Source organism: Eptesicus fuscus, chromosome 8 (genome assembly GCF_027574615.1).
Source record: "Eptesicus fuscus isolate TK198812 chromosome 8, DD_ASM_mEF_20220401, whole genome shotgun sequence".
Classification (NCBI taxonomy): domain Eukaryota; kingdom Metazoa; phylum Chordata; class Mammalia; order Chiroptera; family Vespertilionidae; genus Eptesicus; species Eptesicus fuscus.
The window spans coordinates 79,844,412-79,864,707 of NC_072480.1; the positions used below are offsets into that span (position 1 = coordinate 79,844,412).

General features: G+C 40.7%; 1 protein-coding gene across 1 annotated transcript in view; it reads right to left on the minus strand.

Annotated features, from left to right (window-relative positions):
• Window positions 1–1,047: 1,047 nt before the first annotated feature.
• Window positions 1,048–20,296, minus strand: part of IDO2 (indoleamine 2,3-dioxygenase 2) — a 53,558-nt gene continuing 34,309 nt past the window's right edge. The window contains exons 5-10 of the mRNA XM_008144002.3: window positions 20,068–20,082; window positions 17,655–17,754; window positions 15,794–15,911; window positions 9,391–9,442; window positions 2,720–2,868; window positions 1,048–1,468 (exon numbers count right to left, since the gene is read on the minus strand). Of these exons, the coding sequence (XP_008142224.2) occupies window positions 1,113–1,468; window positions 2,720–2,868; window positions 9,391–9,442; window positions 15,794–15,911; window positions 17,655–17,754; window positions 20,068–20,082 (790 nt within the window). The 3' untranslated portion in view covers window positions 1,048–1,112. The remainder of the gene's footprint in view (window positions 1,469–2,719; window positions 2,869–9,390; window positions 9,443–15,793; window positions 15,912–17,654; window positions 17,755–20,067; window positions 20,083–20,296) is intronic.

A 20,296-nucleotide genomic window follows, 5' to 3' on the forward strand; every position in this document is an offset into this window, starting at 1 on the left:
CTTTGAGCTAACCTTCTAATCTCCCAATACTCCTGGGGATATGGGAACTAGTAAAATGTTTTCTCTAAGTAGCATGATCGGACCTTGAGGGGCAAGGATCTGAAAGGTCTCTTAGTATAAGACATGCTGTGAGTTCCATTTGACCAGTGCCTACATGGAGAAGGGGCCTACTTAGCAGACACTAATTTGGACAGAATCCCCCAACCCCCAGTCAGGTACCTCTCCCTGATGCCCCAATGCTAGATCAGTGCTGTGGAATTTGCATACTATCCCAGATACGTGTGTATGCAGAATGGGGAACAAGTCTAAATTAGTGGAGTTTATCCTAAATAAACAAGATGAACATTTTCTAGCTTTATATTGTCAGGTAGAATGAGACCTTGTAAACATGTGAATTTACTCTTTATTCCCACTTTGCTCATTTACTTCGAAAGGGTTAATTATTTTAAAATTATTTTAAACTTTCAGTGTAAGGAGAAAGAATCATTCTCCTAAAAATAAAGAAGGAAACTAAAATAGAATTTGCACATTGATAAACCATGTGGAAAAGTCTCATCCGTTCCCATGTCATTATTCATTTTCATACTGGTGACTTCCAAGTCTCGCTGTCAGCTCAGCCTCCTCTATCCTCTACATCTCCACAAATCAACAGGTGCAAGGAGGTGAGAGCTGGAGTGGAACTTAGTACATTGTTAAGTGAATGAAGGAATGCATGAATATTTAATTTGTTTTTTCCAAGAAATCTACAAGGTGGTCTGTCCACAGGCAATTTTATTTAGTTTCTGACATTTTGATTGGTTTTTCATCACTTTGCAAATAGAATAGGGATACCCTTGCTCCTTTATAGGTTTCTGAATGAGGGAGTGTCCAAAGCTATTTGCTACCAATTAGTGATCATGTGGAGAAAAGAAAATTTATGGCCATGAAAATTCTCCTCTGTGAAGGCCAACAGGTCTCAACAAAGAAGAAGATGAAGTTCTATAGAACAGGAACATGAACAAGGCTGAGGTCGATTTTGGGTTATTCCAGACAGACCCTGACCTTCATTCTCCAGGCCCATCTGCCCTCTGGTAGGGCATTTGCTGATTTGGCATCACCAGGAGAGGCCGTTCTTAACCACTTTGGGGGAGGATTGCCTCTAAGGTCTTATTCCTGACACTCTTTAGAAAGCTCAGAACTGTGGTTCCTCCTGTGCCCCTGTCTTCTAAGGCCTGAGGTGGCCCTGGGAGATGGCTTAGCTTCCTGCCTTTTGCTTTGGCTGCAGATGTGATAAGGTATTTGGTCACCATGGTTATGTGATAGCTGCGCAGGTCTGCCAGGGCCTGCACACACTGGTTATATGCTGTCAGGAGTGGGTCATTCCCGGAGGATAGGACATGGTCCCTCAGTGAAGGAGCTGACTGGATGGCTTCTATGAAGGCTTTATGAGAAGGTGGCATGTAGTCCCTCATGTTGAGCAGAAAGTCACCTGAAAGAAATAATCCAGACCAATGTCAAAGCTCCACATGGAAAGGTAAGAGAGCTGATCTGCTTTTCCAGACATCAATGCAGCAAAAAGTGTTGTTATCATGCTAACTGTCCAATCTACTTTGCTGGTTCTTTTGCTAGTAGACTTCAAACACACAAATGCACATTCCTGACTATTGATAGGTGACGGGGAAGGGAAAATGAAGCAAGCACTGCTCAGATAACTGAGTTGGAACTACCTCTATCATGGTATAAATGATTACCATATGTCAAATGTGGGCAAATTATATTGTTAATCGTTCTGAGAGGATATTTGCAGATGTGAGCATAAACTCTTAAACTAAGTAGCTAGATAATCTGCTGAATTTTATTTCTTAAATGCTTTGTTTTGGAGGGAGTGCTAAGGAAGAAGAAAGTAATAGGGTTTATAAGAGCAAAAAGATAAAGAATGAGCCACTTTAATTACAACCTCTTGAAGTCAAATTGTTTCAAAACCTAATCAATTGACATTTACAAGAAATGTAGATAGATAGATAATCTATAGGAATCCCATTCCTGTTTAATATTATACATGGTACGATACCTACTAACATCACCAAGTCAAAATCCATGCAAAGTTGTAGTTCTAGAGAACTGACTTCTGCAGATGAGACTGGACCCTCTGACACCAAATTCTAGTCTTTGTTTTTCTAATTCAACTTGAAAACTCTGTACTATGAAGTGCTTTTGGCAGCTATTAAACATTTGGCTCAAGACTGACAGGTAAGGAAATGAGCAATTTCAAATTTCTAAAATGGTTGGCCCTTCTCTCTTCTGGTCTAAATAGAATTGGCTTGAGGTTGCACCATTTTCATGGGGAAGGGCTTTCATGGAGAAGCTTAGAACCATCCTGGGCAACAACCAGACTTATCAACAAAATGCCAAACCCTCCAAACTCCAGAACTCTCCTTCATTTTAGAGCAAGGAAGCCACTGCCTAAAGATCCAAACAAAACTGCAGTGAACAGCTGGAAATATAGCAATGTTTTAAGATTTGGAAATGAAACCCAATTTCCTGCTGAGACCTGATATTAATTGACTTGACACAATAACATGTGGCAGGCACAGAGTTTCCCAGTTAATTTGGAAAAGTATAGACTTCGTGACATTTTAAGTTACACTTGGTTTTATCAATTTGTAAAAACACCTCTGTTCTTCTCCCTGTTAAGAAAGAAAAAAAGAAAAGAAAAGACAAAGAAAAATGTCTGGCTTACCACTTTCCTTGCTATGGCGAATGCCCAAGAACTCATCAAAGGCATGAAGCACTGTGCTCTGAGCTGCACTCCCTCCAGAGTATTTCAGGGGCTCTGTGGAGACTCCTTCATATATCAATCCCACAGGCATTGCTGGGTTATCTTTCCATCTAAGCAAGAGTAAAAGTCAGAAAGAAGTAGGTGTTTGGAGTTAAGAGTATATTTTTCTGATATAGAACCAGAGAGTGAGCAATAAAGCAAACATGATTTGAATGGCAATTTCAGGGCAAAAGACTGGATATATTTGTAGGATGTGTATTTAAGCATCATCTTGACCCCAATTTCATAACAGGACATAGAATGCAGCCCTTCTCCTCCCTCATTTAAAGGAGTTTACAGAGAAGTAAAGAATAGAGAATGCCCAACTGGTGTGGCTCAGTGGTTGAGCGTCGACCTATGAACCAGATCACAGTCCGATTCCCAGTCAGAGCACATGCCCAGGTTGCAGGCTTGATGTCTAGTGTGGGGTGTGCAAGAGGCAACCAATCAATGATTCTCTCTCATCATTGATGTTTCTATCTCTCTCTCCCTCTCCCTTCCTCTCTGAAATCAATAAAATTATTTTTTTTAAAAGAATAGAAAAGAATCTCTCATCCAATCATAAACATGACATCAGTGCTTATCAACAGGAACAAAGTAGGGGCTCCAGAACAATCTTCACTTCCCCTGATAAAATTGCCTTGATGACTTGATAATTTCACCAGTAGAGATTTGAAAACACACACATACACACACACACACACACACACACACACACACACACACAAACATACTCACACATATAAGTACATGCACACACACATCTTTGCCCTTCCCTAAAACAGTTATAACAGTTGTCATATTAAACTATCAGTTCTAAATGCTACCTGACTTAATGGGAATGCCTTTATCAAATGCTCTGTTGATGACATGTATGCATACTAAGGGTATGACTAAAAGAACACAATACAAGACTGCAGAGTGTCAGAAGCGATGTGGAAGGACTGGAGGCTCTTAGTCATGCTCAGATTAAATGGGTTTTTCTCCCCTCTCCTCTCTTTTCTTCTCTCCTTTCTTCCCTTCAGTCTCCCTAATTCCATTTATCTTTTTGTCTCTGGATACCCCTCTCTCTACCTCAACTATTATACTCATTTCCATCTGCTTTTTACAAAGTCTTAAATAGTCACAGAGTGTATGTGGGTGGCTCCATAATGAGACAAAAACAAGAGCACCAAGAACACATATATTTGTACTTACAATGCTTTACAGTTTATAAAGCACCTTCATATTCATTGACCTCTTATGAGTATATCAAGGCAGGTATTTTTAAGCCCATTTTGCAGATAAAGAAATAAAGACTCTAAGCAGTTCATTCTCCAGGGCCACATTGCTAGGGAACAAGAGAATCAGAACTTAAGTCCCAAACTTGTAATTTTCTATTTTCATGTTCTCAGAACTTGCACATGTGGATTTCTACTTTTTCTAAGAAACAGAATCCTTTTCTCTTATTACTGGGAACAAACTACTCCCAGTTGTTAACAGTTTAAATAACAGGCTTACGTGATGTCTCGCCTTCTTCCCGTAATTTTAAAAGTCATTGTGCTCCAGAGAAGGGAAACACATCTCATACGCACGAAAGCCGTAGACAGGCCGCTCAGCTTGCTGTTCATGACCTTTTTTTTACATATTTCTCTGAGGCAGGAAATGCTACAAGAATCTGGATTGTTTTCTTTTGGGATTGTTTTTGGTTGGCTGTACTCTGGTTTTCACTGGAGGAATATCAGAGTGGCCTTTGCAGGTGGGGCGCTGTCACTCTTGAAAGGAATGGAGCACAGAAAGCAGTCAGGGAGACAAGCAGGAAAAGCAAAGGAAGGCTCCTGAGTGTAAAACTGTAACATGCTGTGCCTGTTAGGAAAGTGGGCTCTGTTTTAGGCAGATAGAGAATTTAATCTCAGCTGTGATGTGTATTAACTGTGAGCCTTGGCTTAGTTCAATCCTCTCTGAGCTTCCACTTCTTCCTCCACATACCACAAGTATCCACCTTATTGGGTTTTTGAGAGAACTAATTAAAACAATACTTGCTCAATGCCTGGAATACATTATTAAGCATTCAATAACTATCAGCCATTTTAGAATGTTATTCAGAGTGAGTGGGATCCCTGTTCTCCCTTTCATTATTCTGTTACTTTGTACCATCCCTCTGAGTGTTCGTGCTCCTAATTTGCACCTACTTCTTAAAGCTGCTCGGAGATAGGAATGGGTTTCAGAGAGGTTTCACGACTTGTCAGAGTTCAGAACACTGGTTGGATAAAATTTCTAAACAACATTCTCTGTGGAAGAAATATGGAAGATGACTGATACTCTGCAGTAAGTGGACCAAATACAATGACCAGCCTGTTCAGGTTTCCTTTGTATTCCTGTCGATGATCTTGCATAGGCGTTTTGGTCTCCTTCTCTAGTTTCTTCCCATTATGACAACTCCCAAGTGTTAGGCTCTCTCAGGGCTCAGTCCTTGGGCATCTCACTACTCGCCCTTCCCAAGGGATATTTTCTAGCCTCATAGATTTAAACACCTATTCTCACTGTTTACAAATTTGCACCTGCACCTGAACCTCTCCCCCATGTTCCAGACTCATATACTATCTGAATGCCTGCTAGACATCTGCACAGGAATGAACATGTTCTAAACTGACCTCCTGATTCCCCACCCTTTTGCCAAACTTGTCCTGCCTACAGTCTTCCCCAACAGAAAAACTGGCAGTTACATCTTTTCAGCAGAGTTGGACAAAACCATAGAATCTTTGATTGAACCCTTTCTTTTCCATTCCACGTGCACTCCAATAGCAGATCCTGTCAAACTTTACCTTCAATCTGTATCCAGACCTGGCCATTCTCAACGCTTCTGCTGTTACCACCCTAGTTAAAGCTACCACCCTGAATTGTAGTAAAAGCTCCTTAAATACTTTCCTGGCTTCCATTCTTGAGTTGAAATCATCTATTTTCCACTTAGAAGACAGAGTGATGAATTTAAACTTAAGACAGATCATGTCAGTCCTCCCAAACATGCCAGTGTTGCCCATCTCACTCAGAAAAAAAGCTAATGGGCCCCTGCAGGACCTGGTCTTCCACCAGCACATGTATCTTTCTCATTCTCCCCAATATTTACTCCATTCAAGCACTGCTGGCTTCCTTGCAGCTACTCCTCCATGACAAACATGCTCTTGCTTCAGGGTCATTGTCATTTCTTTTCCTTTTGCTTGCAACAGCATCTAGGTAGCTTACTCCTTACTTCTTTTGGGTATCTGCTTAAATATCACTTAGAAGTGTGGCATTCCTAGATCGCAATAAATAAACAAACAAACAAACAAACTTTGGCCACCACAATCCATGATTCCTTATATCTTACTTCATATTTTCTCATATTGCTTATTGTTTTAACGTATCTTGTATGATACTTGATGTTATTATATTTATTTCTTCATCTGCCTCCCATCGTTAAAATGTATGTAAGCTCCACAAAAAATGAAGTTGCTGTTTTGTTTTGTTGTTTCATTGCTAACACCTAGAACTGTGCCTGGAAGATGAATCAGTGAATAAAACATATAGCATTCTATAATTATGTATTATATCTAGAACATGTAGACCCAAGTATATGTCTTAAAAAGACCTGGCCAGCCTAAAAGAGCCATCAAATGCTCAAATGGTGAAGACATCAATCTCCTTTTAGTGCTCTAACCTGAAGAAGATACGTTGAAGCCCCATAGAATACCAAAAGAGGAAATACCAGTGTGAAAGTCAAAAAGGTAAGAGAAAGGCATTTACTTTTACTAATAAAACACACATATTCTCTGTCTATGATGACAGTAGTCTGAGGAAGGGAAATTGAGTTCTTGTGAAGAACCCACGGATTGCTCCCATGCATTCTCAGGCCCAAACTGCTGTTTGGAAGGAAAGGACTATTTTTCTTTCAAATCTCTGTAGGCAAGATTATTTTTAGTCTTCTTGTAGCATATTTCTAGGAAACCCAATAGAAGCAGACATTTAAAAGGAAAAGAAAATGAGATGACATTATTTTTCCACAGGGGCTATTAACCTCCTGAGAAATTTAATATGAGTGGGAAATAAAGATAAAATGTTTCATCTGCAGATGAAATCTTTCAACTCTCCTAAATAAAAAAGCTTTAAAAAGTCAACAAAAATAATAAATCAAACATAGGACAAATCAAGAACACAGGAGCAGAATTAGTTTTTTCAGGACAACCCTACTGGGAATTATCAACAATCCAGATGTTCTTGGACATCTGCACTTACCAATGTACTTAGGATTTGGTACTGGCCAATTAGTTTAGCTAGATGGGAAATATTTTTGAGGATGAGAAACAGAGGTGAGACACTGATAAAATGCATCATTGACCCAGAAATTATTTTAATGAAAACAAAGTCACCTTCTGGTGCCTATTTAATTATGATAGTTAGAATTAATATATATATATATATATTGTCCCAAGAGTCCCATTCTAATTCCCAGAACTGTTAATATTATGAGATTTCAAGCCTATAGATATGATATATCATATTACAAAGGGACTTTGCAGATGTAATTAAGGTTACTAATCAGTTGATCTTAATGTAGGGAGTCATTCTAGATAATTAGGTGAGCTGAATTCAATCAATAAGTCCTTAAAAGCAGAGAGTTTTCTCTGGTTAGTGACAAAAAGGAGAAGTCAGAGAGATTTGAAGTAATAGGAGGATAGGAAGTGTCATTGCTGAGACAGAGGAGACCATGTGACAAAGAATGCAAGAGGTCTCTGGAAGCTGAGAGCAGATTCTCTCTGATAGTCAGCAAGGGAACAAAGACCTCAGTTTCAAAACCACAAAGAGTTAGATTCAACCTAAAACGTGAGTGAGTGAATTCTTCCCCATATTCTCAAGATAAGAACTCAACCCAGCAGATACCCTGACTTGGCCTTTTGAGAACCTAAGCAGAGAACCAAGTTGAGCTCACCCTGACTTCTGGCCTATAAAAATGTGAGATAATTAATGTGTGTACTTTCAAGTTGCTAATTTGAAAGTGTGGTAATTCGTTATTTAAAAGGAAAATTGATACAAACTTAGAGAACCAAGTAAAGCATTAATCGATTTTTCAGAAATAAATGCTTCCTAAATCCCAGTCTATTTTAAAACATTTTTAAATGACCTTTTTTTCTTTTGTCTAATCCTACCAAAGCATATCTACATGTTTTGCTTAATATTTGTTGCTAGAATCTTTTCTCTACCATCAGATCTTTTCTTGACCCTGACTACATGAAAAACAGAGAGTGAGAAGAATTCTATATGATATTCTCTTTGGAGAGCATTTTGAGAAACAGTCCCAATTCCATATCTGTCACTCCCTTTTCCCCCATAAACCAGGTATTTATTACTCTCAAGTAATTCTATAGAAACCTTCCTGCTTTTATTCTCTACAGTGAGAATAAATGAGAAATCTCCATCCAAGCCGCCCTCCCTTAGAGAGGGAGGTCACTTTCTCACATTCCAGAACTACCCAATCTATAGAAAATACTTAGTACATGTTGTCACTCTGCTCTTGCACCAATGCATTATACCACGAAATCAATAAATTTATTGATTTGGGTATTTGGCATGTTTCTTGTTCTATCCAAGCAAGCTTCAGATTCTATCAATAGCCCTTCAGGCATCTCCTAGTTATACACATGGCACACTAGATGATATTGACTTTACATTTTTTACCACATCCATCCACTACTGCCATCTTACACTTTTCACCATTAAAAACACACACACCCAAACAAACTCAACTTCTTAAAGTGAATAGGAAAACAATCTCATTAAAATATGGCAATGTAAAGCCGAAACCGGTTTGGCTCAGTGGATAGAGCATTGGCCTGTGGACTGAAAGGTCCCAGGTTCAATTCCGGTCAAGGGCATGTACCTCGGTTGCGGGCACATCCCCGGTAGGGGGTGTGCAGGAGGCAGCTGATCGATGTTTCTCTCTCATTGATGTTTCTGGCTTTCTATCCCTCTCCCTTCCTCTCTGTAAAAAATCAATAAAATATATTTTTAAAAAAATAATAAAAAAATAAAATAAAATATGGCAATGTATGACTAGTGTATTTAAAAAAAGAACTGCATCTAAGAGTAGAGATCTATTTTTGGAGAGATTATAGGTCATGTGACCAAAAAAAGAGTACACAGGAATATGAGAAAATGGCTTGGTGTAGCCAACCTAGGAATGTTATAAGAAAGCTTTCCCGTTACTGTCTATACCTCCATCTGTTTTAATAACAAGGGGAGGGAATAAATATAAATGATTGAGCTTTGTGTGTGGCATATTGGGCTTTTTTTTCCCTTCCTGTCATCAAGGTCGGGTTCTAAGAAAGTAAATACACATGAATCTAATATGAGAGCCTAAGGACAATTACTCTAAACTTAAATATTCAACCTTTAATGCCATTTGCCATGCAGATGTTACCTCTCTTCTTTTATCCAAGAGTGGATCTAGGTGACTACTTTGCTAACAATGGTTATTTGGTGTGTTTCTTACTCTAGGAAGCTTATGTCAGTTTCCACCCCCATAAATTTGGAAAATGCTACAGAGACCTCCTGCAGGAAAACATTTGAACTATACTTACCCAGAGAGAAAGATCCGGATGACTGCATAAAATATGTCTGGATCTACATAATCTGGAGGAGCAATCAAAATGTGAACTTTACTACAGGCAAAAAAAGCAATTGGTTACATGTGTATGGGCCCTGCTGAGCTCCTGGGGCTGCTTCTCTATCTGATCTGCATGGAAACCTGGAATGAAAGCTACAAGCAAGAGGTGGATGGAATGTTCTCTTCTGTAATTGTCCTCATTGGCGCTTGCAGAACTTTTAAACTATTCCAAATGCTGCTCTTTTCTACTTGTGGTACTTCCCCTTTCTCTACTTAACCACAACAAAAAGAGAGATCAAGGCCATCTTTTAAAAAATTAATAATTTAAACAAACATGATGTTTGAGAGAATATGGGAAGTGGAAGGGAGAAGGCCGAGAGAAAGAATCACCTCTCAAGGCTTTCACAAGAGAGGAAAACTAAAGCCATCTCTGCTCAAGTGGAGTTCTGTATAGCCAACAAAGGACAGAGGAGTGGAGAGTCCCTTGTCTGGCTGGGGATTGCCACACCAGGTCAAATACAGATGCATTTAGCTCCACATTTAGCTGCATTCATTAAGCTGTGCAGCTATTTTGAATCTAAGCCAATGCTTATGGGTAATTGCTTTCACTAGATATTAAAATTATATATAAGGAAGCAAGTTTTCACATTTGTAACAAATTTCTTTTAATCAGCTTTTGAGGGTTGTTCTCTTTCTTCATCTAATGGGGTCCCTCTGTGACTAAGCATGCTCTCTTATGCATATTCCTATCTATCTCTCTTTGTTTCTAAGAGGGGAAAAACACACATCTCTTTTTATGATACCTAAATAGTGACATCTCTATACCATCAGTTTTTCTTTTGCTACCATTACACCTACTCTCTGGTCCTCCATCTCTTGTTTTTTTTCTGAAGTTCCATGACTCAGGTAACTAATGTCTTCCTTCAGCCTCAGGGTTTCCCATGTTCCTGAATGGTGTTACAGTCTCTCATTCTTCTGTAACAATACTCTTCTGAACTTTTTTTTCTGGTGATATTTCTGGGTCTTACCCATTTGGTGCTCTTTGCCTCCCCTTCCCAAATGCTAAATATTAGGTACACACTTTTCTAAATCAGTAATGACTGGTAATAATTTTTCACCCAACTTACCATATTTAATGAGGAAAAGTCAAATGATCATTTCAATAGATGTGAAATGATTTTGATATAAAACATTTCAATATGCGTGAAAAAATCCATTCATGGTAAAAAAAAAATAAAGTAAAATGATTTAGCTAATTAGGAATAATAGTACTCATCCTTGAATTGATAAAAGGAATCCATAAAGTCTCCAGTATACATTATACTTAATGTTAAAATATAAAAAATAAGTATTTCAAAATGTGAAACAAAACAAGGATCAGCATTTCCATTCAATACTGTATTGGGAGTCCTAGCGAGAAGAATGAGAAATAACATTAAACAGAAATAAAAGTTATAAGTATTGTAAATGAATAAAAAAAGAGAACATTATTCTCAAATGACTTCTCTATAGAAAACCCAAATAATCTCTACATAATTATTACAATGAATAAGAGTGTTTACCAACGTGCTAGATTTAAGGTTAATATTCAAAGGAGTGACATCATTATCATAGTGGAGTAAGAGTTTCTACTGTCTTTTGCCAATGAATGCTGATTTAGACAGTCACCCATGGACAAGAGAGCATTTGTGGAAGTCCAGGAGTCCAGCAAAGCCCCAGCACACCACTACAGTAAAAAATAATAATAATTTGAGGATATTGAATGCACTAAATGGAGTAAGAAGAGCATTTCACTTTACCTATATCACCCGCCCCACAAGGAGACATAGCTCAGCACCAACAGAGAGCTTATTGGCCTGTGATTTGTCCCGCAAGGAAAAGTGAGAGCATGTGAGTGCCCAGCTTCCCCAGATGCATGGAATGCATCCAGAGACCCACTTCTTTCTCACCATATCCAGAATACCAAGGTGAGCTTCAGGACTGAGAAACTGGGTGAGCGGGGAGATGAGGAGCAGCTGTGAGAGTGCCAGATAGGACTCTTGGAGGGTGGTAAAGGGATGCAGATCCTACTGACCATCTCACAGACTCTGACAAGACACCCTCCCAGGAGCTGATGGGAATGCTGCGCCTGCATATCCCCCAACTGGCCTATGAGCTCCCTTAGTGTTCAGGGTGCCTTACCCACATGCCACACACCCACATATGGCCACTTCCTTGTGTGCATAGCTGAGGAAGGAAAGAGTGAGCCTTTGTTAAGAAAGAAGAACAAAGTAGGAAGCATCGTGCTCTCTGATTTCAAACTATACTACAAATCTATAGTAATCAAAACAACAGGGCCCAGCTGTTACGGCTCAGTGGTTGAGCATCTACCTATGAACAGGAGGTTACGGTTTGATTCCCGGTCAGGGCATATCCTGGTTATGGGCTTGAACCCCAGTGTGGGGCATGCAGGAAGCACCAGATCAGTGATTCTCTCTCATTATCTATGTTTCTATCTCTCTCTCCCTCTCCCTTCCTCCCTGAAATCAATAAAAATATTTAAAAACAAACAAACAAAAACATGGTGTTGGCATAAAAAGATACACAGATCAATAGAACAGAATGGAGAGCCCAGAAATAAGTCTAACTGTCCACACATATATGGACAATTAATATAGGGCAAAGGAATCAAGAACATACCATGGAGAAAAGACAATCTCTTCAATAAATGTTGTTGGAAAACTGGATAGCCACACAGAAAAGAATGAAATTAGACCACTACCTTACACCATACTCAAAAATTAACTCAAAATTGATTAAAGACTTGAATGCAACACCTGAAACCATAAAATTCATAGAAGGAAACAAAGGCAGGAGGTCCCTGACATAGGTCTTAGCAATATTTTAGTCTGAATTCAAAGGCAAGGGAAACAAAAGCAACAATTAAGAAATGGGACTGCATCAAACTAAAAAGCTTCTGTACAACAAAGGAAATCTGCATCAAAACAAAAAGGCAACCTACTGAATGGGAAAAGATATTTGCAAATCATGTGTCTCTTAAGGAGTTACTATTCAAAGTATATGAAGAACTCTTAAAACTCAACAACAAAAAGCAAATATCCCATTTTAAAAAGGGCAGAGGATCTAAATAAATATTTTACAAAGAAGATATATATACATATGGTCAACAGGCACAGGAAAGGATGTTCAATATCACTACTTATTAGAGGAATATGAATTAAAACATGATGAGATATCACCTTACATCTGTTGGCACATTTCATTGTCAAAAATATAAGAAACAAGTTGTTAGAAAGGATGTGTAGAAAAGGGAACTCTGATACACTGTTGGAAGGAACGTAAATTGGTGCAGCCACTGTGGAAACAGTGTGGAGATTCCTCAAACATTTAAGAATAGAACTGCCATGTGATCCAGCTATTCCACTTCTGGGTATTCATATAAAAAATAAAATTACTGATTTGAAAAGATATATCCACTACTATGTTCATGGCAGCATCCTATCTAATAAAGAGGGAATATGCTAATTAACTGCCACACCCTCAAAGATGGCAGCGCCCACAGCCACAAGATGGTGGCGCCCTGTCCCCTCAGCCCCACCGGGGCGGCAGGCATGCAGTAAGGTTGGGCCCACCCCCAGGCAGGTCCGGCCTGGCCACACGCCTGCCTCCAGAGTCCCCCAGTCCCCTCAGCCCCCTCAGCCGCCCAGGGCCACCCGAGGCTCAGGTAATCAGTGCTGGCTGAGGCTTGTGCTGCCGGCAGTGGCAGCAGTAGAGGTATAATAGGGCATTGCCTTCCCCTGATCTCTGGGTCAACTCCCACCCCTGAGGGTTCCCGGACTGTGAGAGCGGGCAGGCCAGGCTGAGGGACTGCCCCCCCTCCAGTGCATGAATTTTCATGCACCAGACCTCTAATATATATATATATAGTACTCAACATAAAAATGAATGAAATCTTGCCATTTGCAACAACACGAGGGTATTATGCTAACTGAATAAGTCAGATGAGGAAAGACAAATACCATATGATTTCATACATATTGGAATCCAAACAAAACAAAACATATGTACAAACAAAACCAAACAAACCCATAGATACAGAGAACAGACTGGTGGTTAACAGAGGTTGAGGCTTGGGAGAACTGGGTGAAGGGAATTGGTTGCATGGTGATGTATATTAACTAGACTTTTGGTGCAGATCACTTTGTAGTATATACAGGTGTGAAATTGTGATGTTATACACCTGAAACATATGATGTTATATACCAATTTTACTTAAAGAACAACACACACACACACACACACACACACACACACACACACACACACACACACACTATACACTTTCAAGTTTCTTCTGATAGAGGAAGTTGAAGAGCTGTCTTGAAATTGAATGCAGTCACCTGAATAAAATGTAAACTAACCACAGGACTGGTGAGCCACTGAATTGGCTACACCTATGAAACCTCATCTCTGCACTAAGGAGACTAAAGAAGTGGTCAGCAAACTGCGGCTCGCGAGCCACATGCGGCTCTTTGGCCCCTTGAGTGTGGCTCTTCCACAAAATACCACGGCCTGGGCGAGCCTATTTTGAAGAAGTGGTGTTAGAAGAAGTTTAAGTTTAAAAAATTTGGCTCTCAAAAGAAATTTCAATCGTTGTACTGTTGATATTTGGCTCTTTTGACTAATGAGTTTGCCGACCACTGGCCTAAAGCAATCAATCATCCCAGGTTCCACTTGAGAAAAAAAGGCTAAAAGCGGCATAAGCGAGCATAAGGACAACACTGCAGTATCCTGACATTGCTGGACGGAATGTACACAACCTTTGCTGTTGTTTTTTGCTTTACCCTAAGGTGACCAGACGTCCTGCTTTTGGCGGAACAGTCCCGATTTTTAACAATTTGTCCCGCGTCCCGCGGTGTTTTAAAAAAGTCCTGATTTTTGGAAAGAATGCACGACAAGCTAGGGAACGGTGGGAGAACGGGAAGGGAATATACGGTTTTCGGCGGACATGTGGCTATTTAGCCAGGATATGAGTTTTATATTATTTTTGTTAATTTTATAATGTTAAACTTTAATAATAACAAATAATTGTTGAGAACTGATTATCGAGAACTGCTTATCAAAGTTCGCATTGTTGACCAGTTGTTAGAATTCGACCACCATTGTTTGGATTTAATGAACAATGGCATTTTTTGGGATTGGCAACAAAAACATTTTGTAACTGTCTCTCAGACGATACACATTGTACTTCGTGCTAGTAAGCTAGTTAAACAAGTGATGTCATTACAAATCAGCTATTCAGATAATTTAGGTAAGTAATTTATTTATTTATATCATAAATACATAAATTTTCTTGAATTTAGCAGACAGTACTCATATTATTTATATTTTATAGTGGCGGCAAAAAGTCTAGTGCCGGCCTTAAAAGTGACACTTACGACTTACATTACAGCAAATTCAGAGGAAAAATAATACAAGTTAGTATTTGTTATTATTTAGAAAGAAATATAGGATTAAAATAATTTTTAAAATATAGTTACTTTATAACAATCAAATTAATTTAATTTATAAACTAACAATAAAATATGTTCATGTAATTATGTACCTATTTACTGTGTTTTTAAGCAATATGTATATAATAATTTATAATATAATTTTAAATTATTTTTTTTAGATTTTTAACATAATGAGTAAGAAAAGAGGATGCAAATTCAATGATGATCTAAGAAGTGAATTTCCTTTTATTAAAAAAACCAAAAGCGATTACAATATAGACCAAATTTTTAATCAAGAACCCCCCCCCCCACCCGGGCCGAAACCGGTTTGGCTCAGTGGATAGAGCGTCGGCCTGAGGACTCAAGGGTCCCAGGTTAGATTCCGGTCAAGGGCATGTACCTTGGTTGCGGGCACATCCCCAGCAGGGGGTGTGCAAGAGGCAGCTGATTGATGTTTCTCTCTCATCGATGTTTCTAACTCTTTATCCCTCTCTCTTCCTCTCTGTAAAAAATCAATAAAATATATTTTAAAAAAAATAAGAACACCCCCCCCCCCCACCCCCCACCCCGGTCAATGGGTCAATGGTGTCCCGCTTTACCAATGTTAAAATCTGGTCACCTTACCCCCTCCTCCCAAACTTCATGCAAGATCTCAACATGCAAAGAAATATACGGCTACCGAAGAGAGCAAACTACCCTAACCACAAGAGAATACTGAAAAAAGACAAAACCGCAGAACATCTATGCAAACTGAGAGATCATTCGCCAATAGTTAAAACAGCAATGAGTTACCATAAAACAAAGCTAATACACTAGCTCCATCTAGTGGATTTTGCCCAGCCCTGCCCCAAGCAGAACCCTCAACCTACAGCAGCCCCATACCATGCATTTGTCCTAAGGTTCTGGTGATGTCCTGAATGGAGAGTCTCAGCCGCTGCAGGGCTTGCAGCAGGGAGTCCTGGCTGGGCTGCAGCATGGCATTCATTGCTTCAACAAGTGCCTGGGGAGAAGGTTCATTCACTCAGTCTATTAGCATTCACTTAAGGCCCACTGAGGTGGAGTGAGCTGAGCATCAGAGCTATGGAAATCAGGAAGGGCGCCCTTCTGACTGCTGGACTGTTTGCCAGTGCTCCCTTAAACTCAATTTGCTGTGAGGTTTGCCTGAGAGGATAACCTTTCTGGGCATCTCCCAGATAGACCCTTGGACACATTTTTCTAGATCTTTCCACTGATTGCTACTTGCTATAATGCTATCCTTTTTTTCCTTCCTTCTTTTGTATTTATCACACATTATAACAATGTCTACGTCTGTATCTTGAATTAGGAGACCCTCACCCCTGAGCTCTGTTTTCATAAAATCAGGCAGATTCTATAGAGCCCACAGAGCCCCCAGCTCCAGAGGCCCCTCCGTCATGAAGCCTTCCTAGCAGTCTCTACCTTATCTGAGCTATATTTGAAAGACCAATATTTCATTTTTTACCTTTCAATGGACTAAATTGATGAGAAGTAAAATAACTATATAGTTTCACTTTTGAGAACATTATAATACTCACACCGGGATTGGTGACACAGTAAAGACTTAAAAATATGCTCACCAGGGAAGGTGGTAAGGAAAGACATAAACCTAACTAATAATCTTCAGGCAAGGCATGGATTCTCTAGCTGATCACCTGCTGCTCCTCTGTCTTTATATTTATATTTTAGAGAGGAAGGGAAAGTGAGAGAGAGATAGAAACATCGATGATGAGAGAGAATCATTGATTGGCTGCCTCCTGCATGCCCCCCACTGGGGATTGAGCCTGCAACTCTGGCATGTGCCCTGACCAGGAATCGAACAGTGACCTACTGGTTCATAGGTCAATGCTCAACCACTGAGCCACGCCAGCTGGACTGTCTTTTTTATTATTATTTATTATTATTTTTATTGATTTTAGAGACAGAGGAAGGGAGAGGGATAGAAACATTGATTGGCTGCTTCTTATAGGCTCCCTAATGGGGATCCAGCCCACAACCAAGGCATGTGGCCCTAACGTGAATCACACCAGTGGCCTCCTGGTTCATGGGTCTATGCTCAACCACTGAGTCACACCAACTGGGCTCCACTGTCATTTATCTTACTGAACTTGACCTTTCTAAAAGCTGCCTGAACTCTGAAGGCTAGGTCATCTCAGTGATGGTTCTTTTCCTCTGAGCCTTTGAACAGCTGTCCTCGCTGCCAGAAATATGTCTGTGTGTCTGTTTGCCTTTCTCTCTCTCTCTCTCTCTCTCTCTCTCTCTCTCTCTTCTCTCTCTCTCTCTGCTTAATTCCTATATATCACTCAGGTTTTAACTTTAGTTGTCATTTCCCCTGGGAAGTTTTGCCTGACCCTTCAGGTCTGAATTAAGTGTTAGATTTCTTTTTATAAAACACTGCATTTTTTTTCCTTATTACCCTATACATCAACCCATCTTTCCCCACCATATCAGGAGCTTCTCTGGGGGCCAGAACAAGGTCAGTCTTGTTCCCCCATATATTTCGTTGTCTAGAACAATGCTTGTTGTCGAATGGACAAATGGTCAATTCCACGTTTTATAGGATTTGGGAGAAGCGAGTATCTATATGATCTAGAACATGACCTCTTTCCTCAGATATAAAACAGCAGGTCAAGGCCTATGCTCATCTATATTGATTAATTCATGGAAGTAAAGCTCAGACTGATTTCTCATTGAGAAAAAAAAAAAAGTGGTGTGGGTGGAAGGATACCTTAATCCCAGGTACTGCTGCTTTCTCTACCAAAACAGTCACCAGTATAAAACCACGCAGGCTTTCATCCCCAGGCAATGAGAAAATGATGTCCAAGTTCCTTGGGAAGGAGATGACCATATGGTTAGAGAGACGTGGACACTGTGAGTGTGCCCAGCCCACAGGTCCCCTCAGCGTTAGACAACTGTAAGCACAGGGCAGAATCGGTGAACACTTCTCTCTACAGGGAAGCCCCAAGGATGAGCATCTCCCTACATTCAGGAAGGGAAGAGAACAGATCTACTCAAGTCCAAGTTCACCTGCTCTGAGGACTCTCAGAGTCCAGCATGGCCCTGATGGTCCCAGACCATCCCCTCAATGGAACAGCTGGAGCCTGAGTGGGCAGGTCATTCTGATTCTTCTCAGGACCAATGAGAATCTATGGCCCATCACACCATTCCTGTCAGGAGCACAGAGTCTTAGAGCTACAGTGACCACAGGCAACAGCTAATCCCTTGCTCCTTGTTTTTGTTGTTATTGTTGTTTTTATAGATATGGCCCAAAGAAGCAAACAACTTGCTCAAGGTCACATTGCTGGTTAGTCACAGGACCAGGTGGGGAATAGTTTCATAACTCACGCTAGTGATCTTCCTAATCAATAATTTTTTTGTGTTGCTTTGTAGGATAGGGTGAGAGCTAGAAGACTGTACAGAGGAATCACTTTTAAATGACCTGTGACCATATGGATTCAAATATCCCAGATATAGAGCCAATCTACAAAACTTAAAAAACTTTACTCCATAAATCACTCCTGCTTCTAATAGTTTAAGCATGAGAAGAAAGGAAAACAAACACAAAATAAAACAGTCAAGAATACCATTGTTCCAGAAGTTACATTAGTGTAAGAAAAGGTGTCTTCACCCCTCCATCCCTCAATCTCCTGAGCTACAGCTTTTATACCAGACCCCTTTATTGAACTGAGGTTTGGGATGGGAGAGGCAATGTCAAGTTAGAGGCCGATTCTGCTCTCCAGAGAAAGAATAGCCTAAGGATGTCTGGGCCAGACCTGCCTCAAGAGTTGCAGTCCAGGTGACATAATATTTCAAAGGAATTCTTCTGTAGCTGTGGCAACTACTGCCTGTAATTTGCCCTTCATAAAAGTTATGGTGAAATGAGAGATCTTTTCCAGATCATTAAAGACTAGAGGCCTGGTGCACAAAATTTGTGCACGGGGGGGGCGAGGGGGTCCCCTCAGCCCAGCCTTCACCCTCTCCAATCCAGGACCCCTCAGGGGATGTCCAACTGCTGGTTTAGGCCTGATCCCTAGGCCTAAACCGGCAGTCAGACATCCATCTCACAATCCTGGACTGCTGGCTCCTAATCGCTCACCTGCCTGCCTGCCTGGTCACCCCTAACTACCCCCCTGCTGGCCTGGTTGCCCTAACTGTCCCCTGCTGCCGGCCATGTTGCCCCCATCTTCCCCCTCCCTGCCTGCCTGGGTGCCCCTAACTGCCCCCCCTGCCAGCCTCGTCACCCCTAACTGCCCCTCGCTACCAGCCTAATTGCCCCCAACTGCCCCCCTCTGCCAGCCTGGTCATCCCTAACTGTGCCCCCCTGCCAGCCTGGTTGCCCCCAACTGCTCCCTGCTGGCTTAGTCGCCTCTCACTGCCCCCCTTGCCAGACTAATTGCCCCAACTGCCCCCCCCTGTCAGCCTAGTCACCCCCAACCGCCCTCCCCTCGCTGCTGGCCAGGTTGCCAACAACTACTCCCTCCCTGCCTGCCTGGTTGCCCCCCTGCCAACCTGGTCGCCCCTAACTGCCCCCTGTTGCCAGCCTAATTGCCCCCAACTTCCCCCTCTGCCGGCCTGGTCGTCCCTAACTGCCCACCCCACCGGCCTGGTTGCCCCCAACTGCCCCCTCCCCCACTGGCCTGGTCACCCCCAACTGCCCCCCCTGCTGGCCTGGTTGCCCCACGCAGCCTGCTTGTTCAGTCATTTGGTCGTCTCTCACTAACCCCCCTGCCAGCCTGGTTGTAGGCAGCCATCTTGTGAGGGTTAATTTGGATATTACCTCTTTATTATATAGGATTGGTAAAGTTTTTTCCTTGCATTGCACTTTACTTGCTTTATTATGTACAGATTGAAAAAAATCCAGTTAAAAAAATTAATTCCCAAATCCCTACATGTAAGAGGCTACCATTGATAAATTCTGGCCCCTTTCCTTTTAGCCTTATTTTTGCATGCATTTGTATATAGCTTGTATACTATACATACAATTTGATATGCTTCTTTCTTGTTTTGCTGTAATCTTTTATTTTTATTTTTATTTCTTTATTGATTATGGTGTTACATATGTGTCCTTATTCCCCCATTTGCTGTAATCTTTTAAAGTTAGTGTGAATTACTAAGTGATTGAAAGATTACTGAGAACTTACCTGATGTCCAGGGGCCTCGTAAAATTTCAGTTATTGACAATCACAAATGACAAAAGAAAATAAAAGAATAAATCAGTTTGTAAACAGACATCCTTCTAGGGTCACATGTATATAGGCATGCACACACACTCAGATAGGCTACAAAAAGCGAGCCAAATCTCAACTCTTGTATCAGCCCCAGAACATTTAACTTGTAGTAGTGTGATAAATCATCTTGCTCCTTTTATAT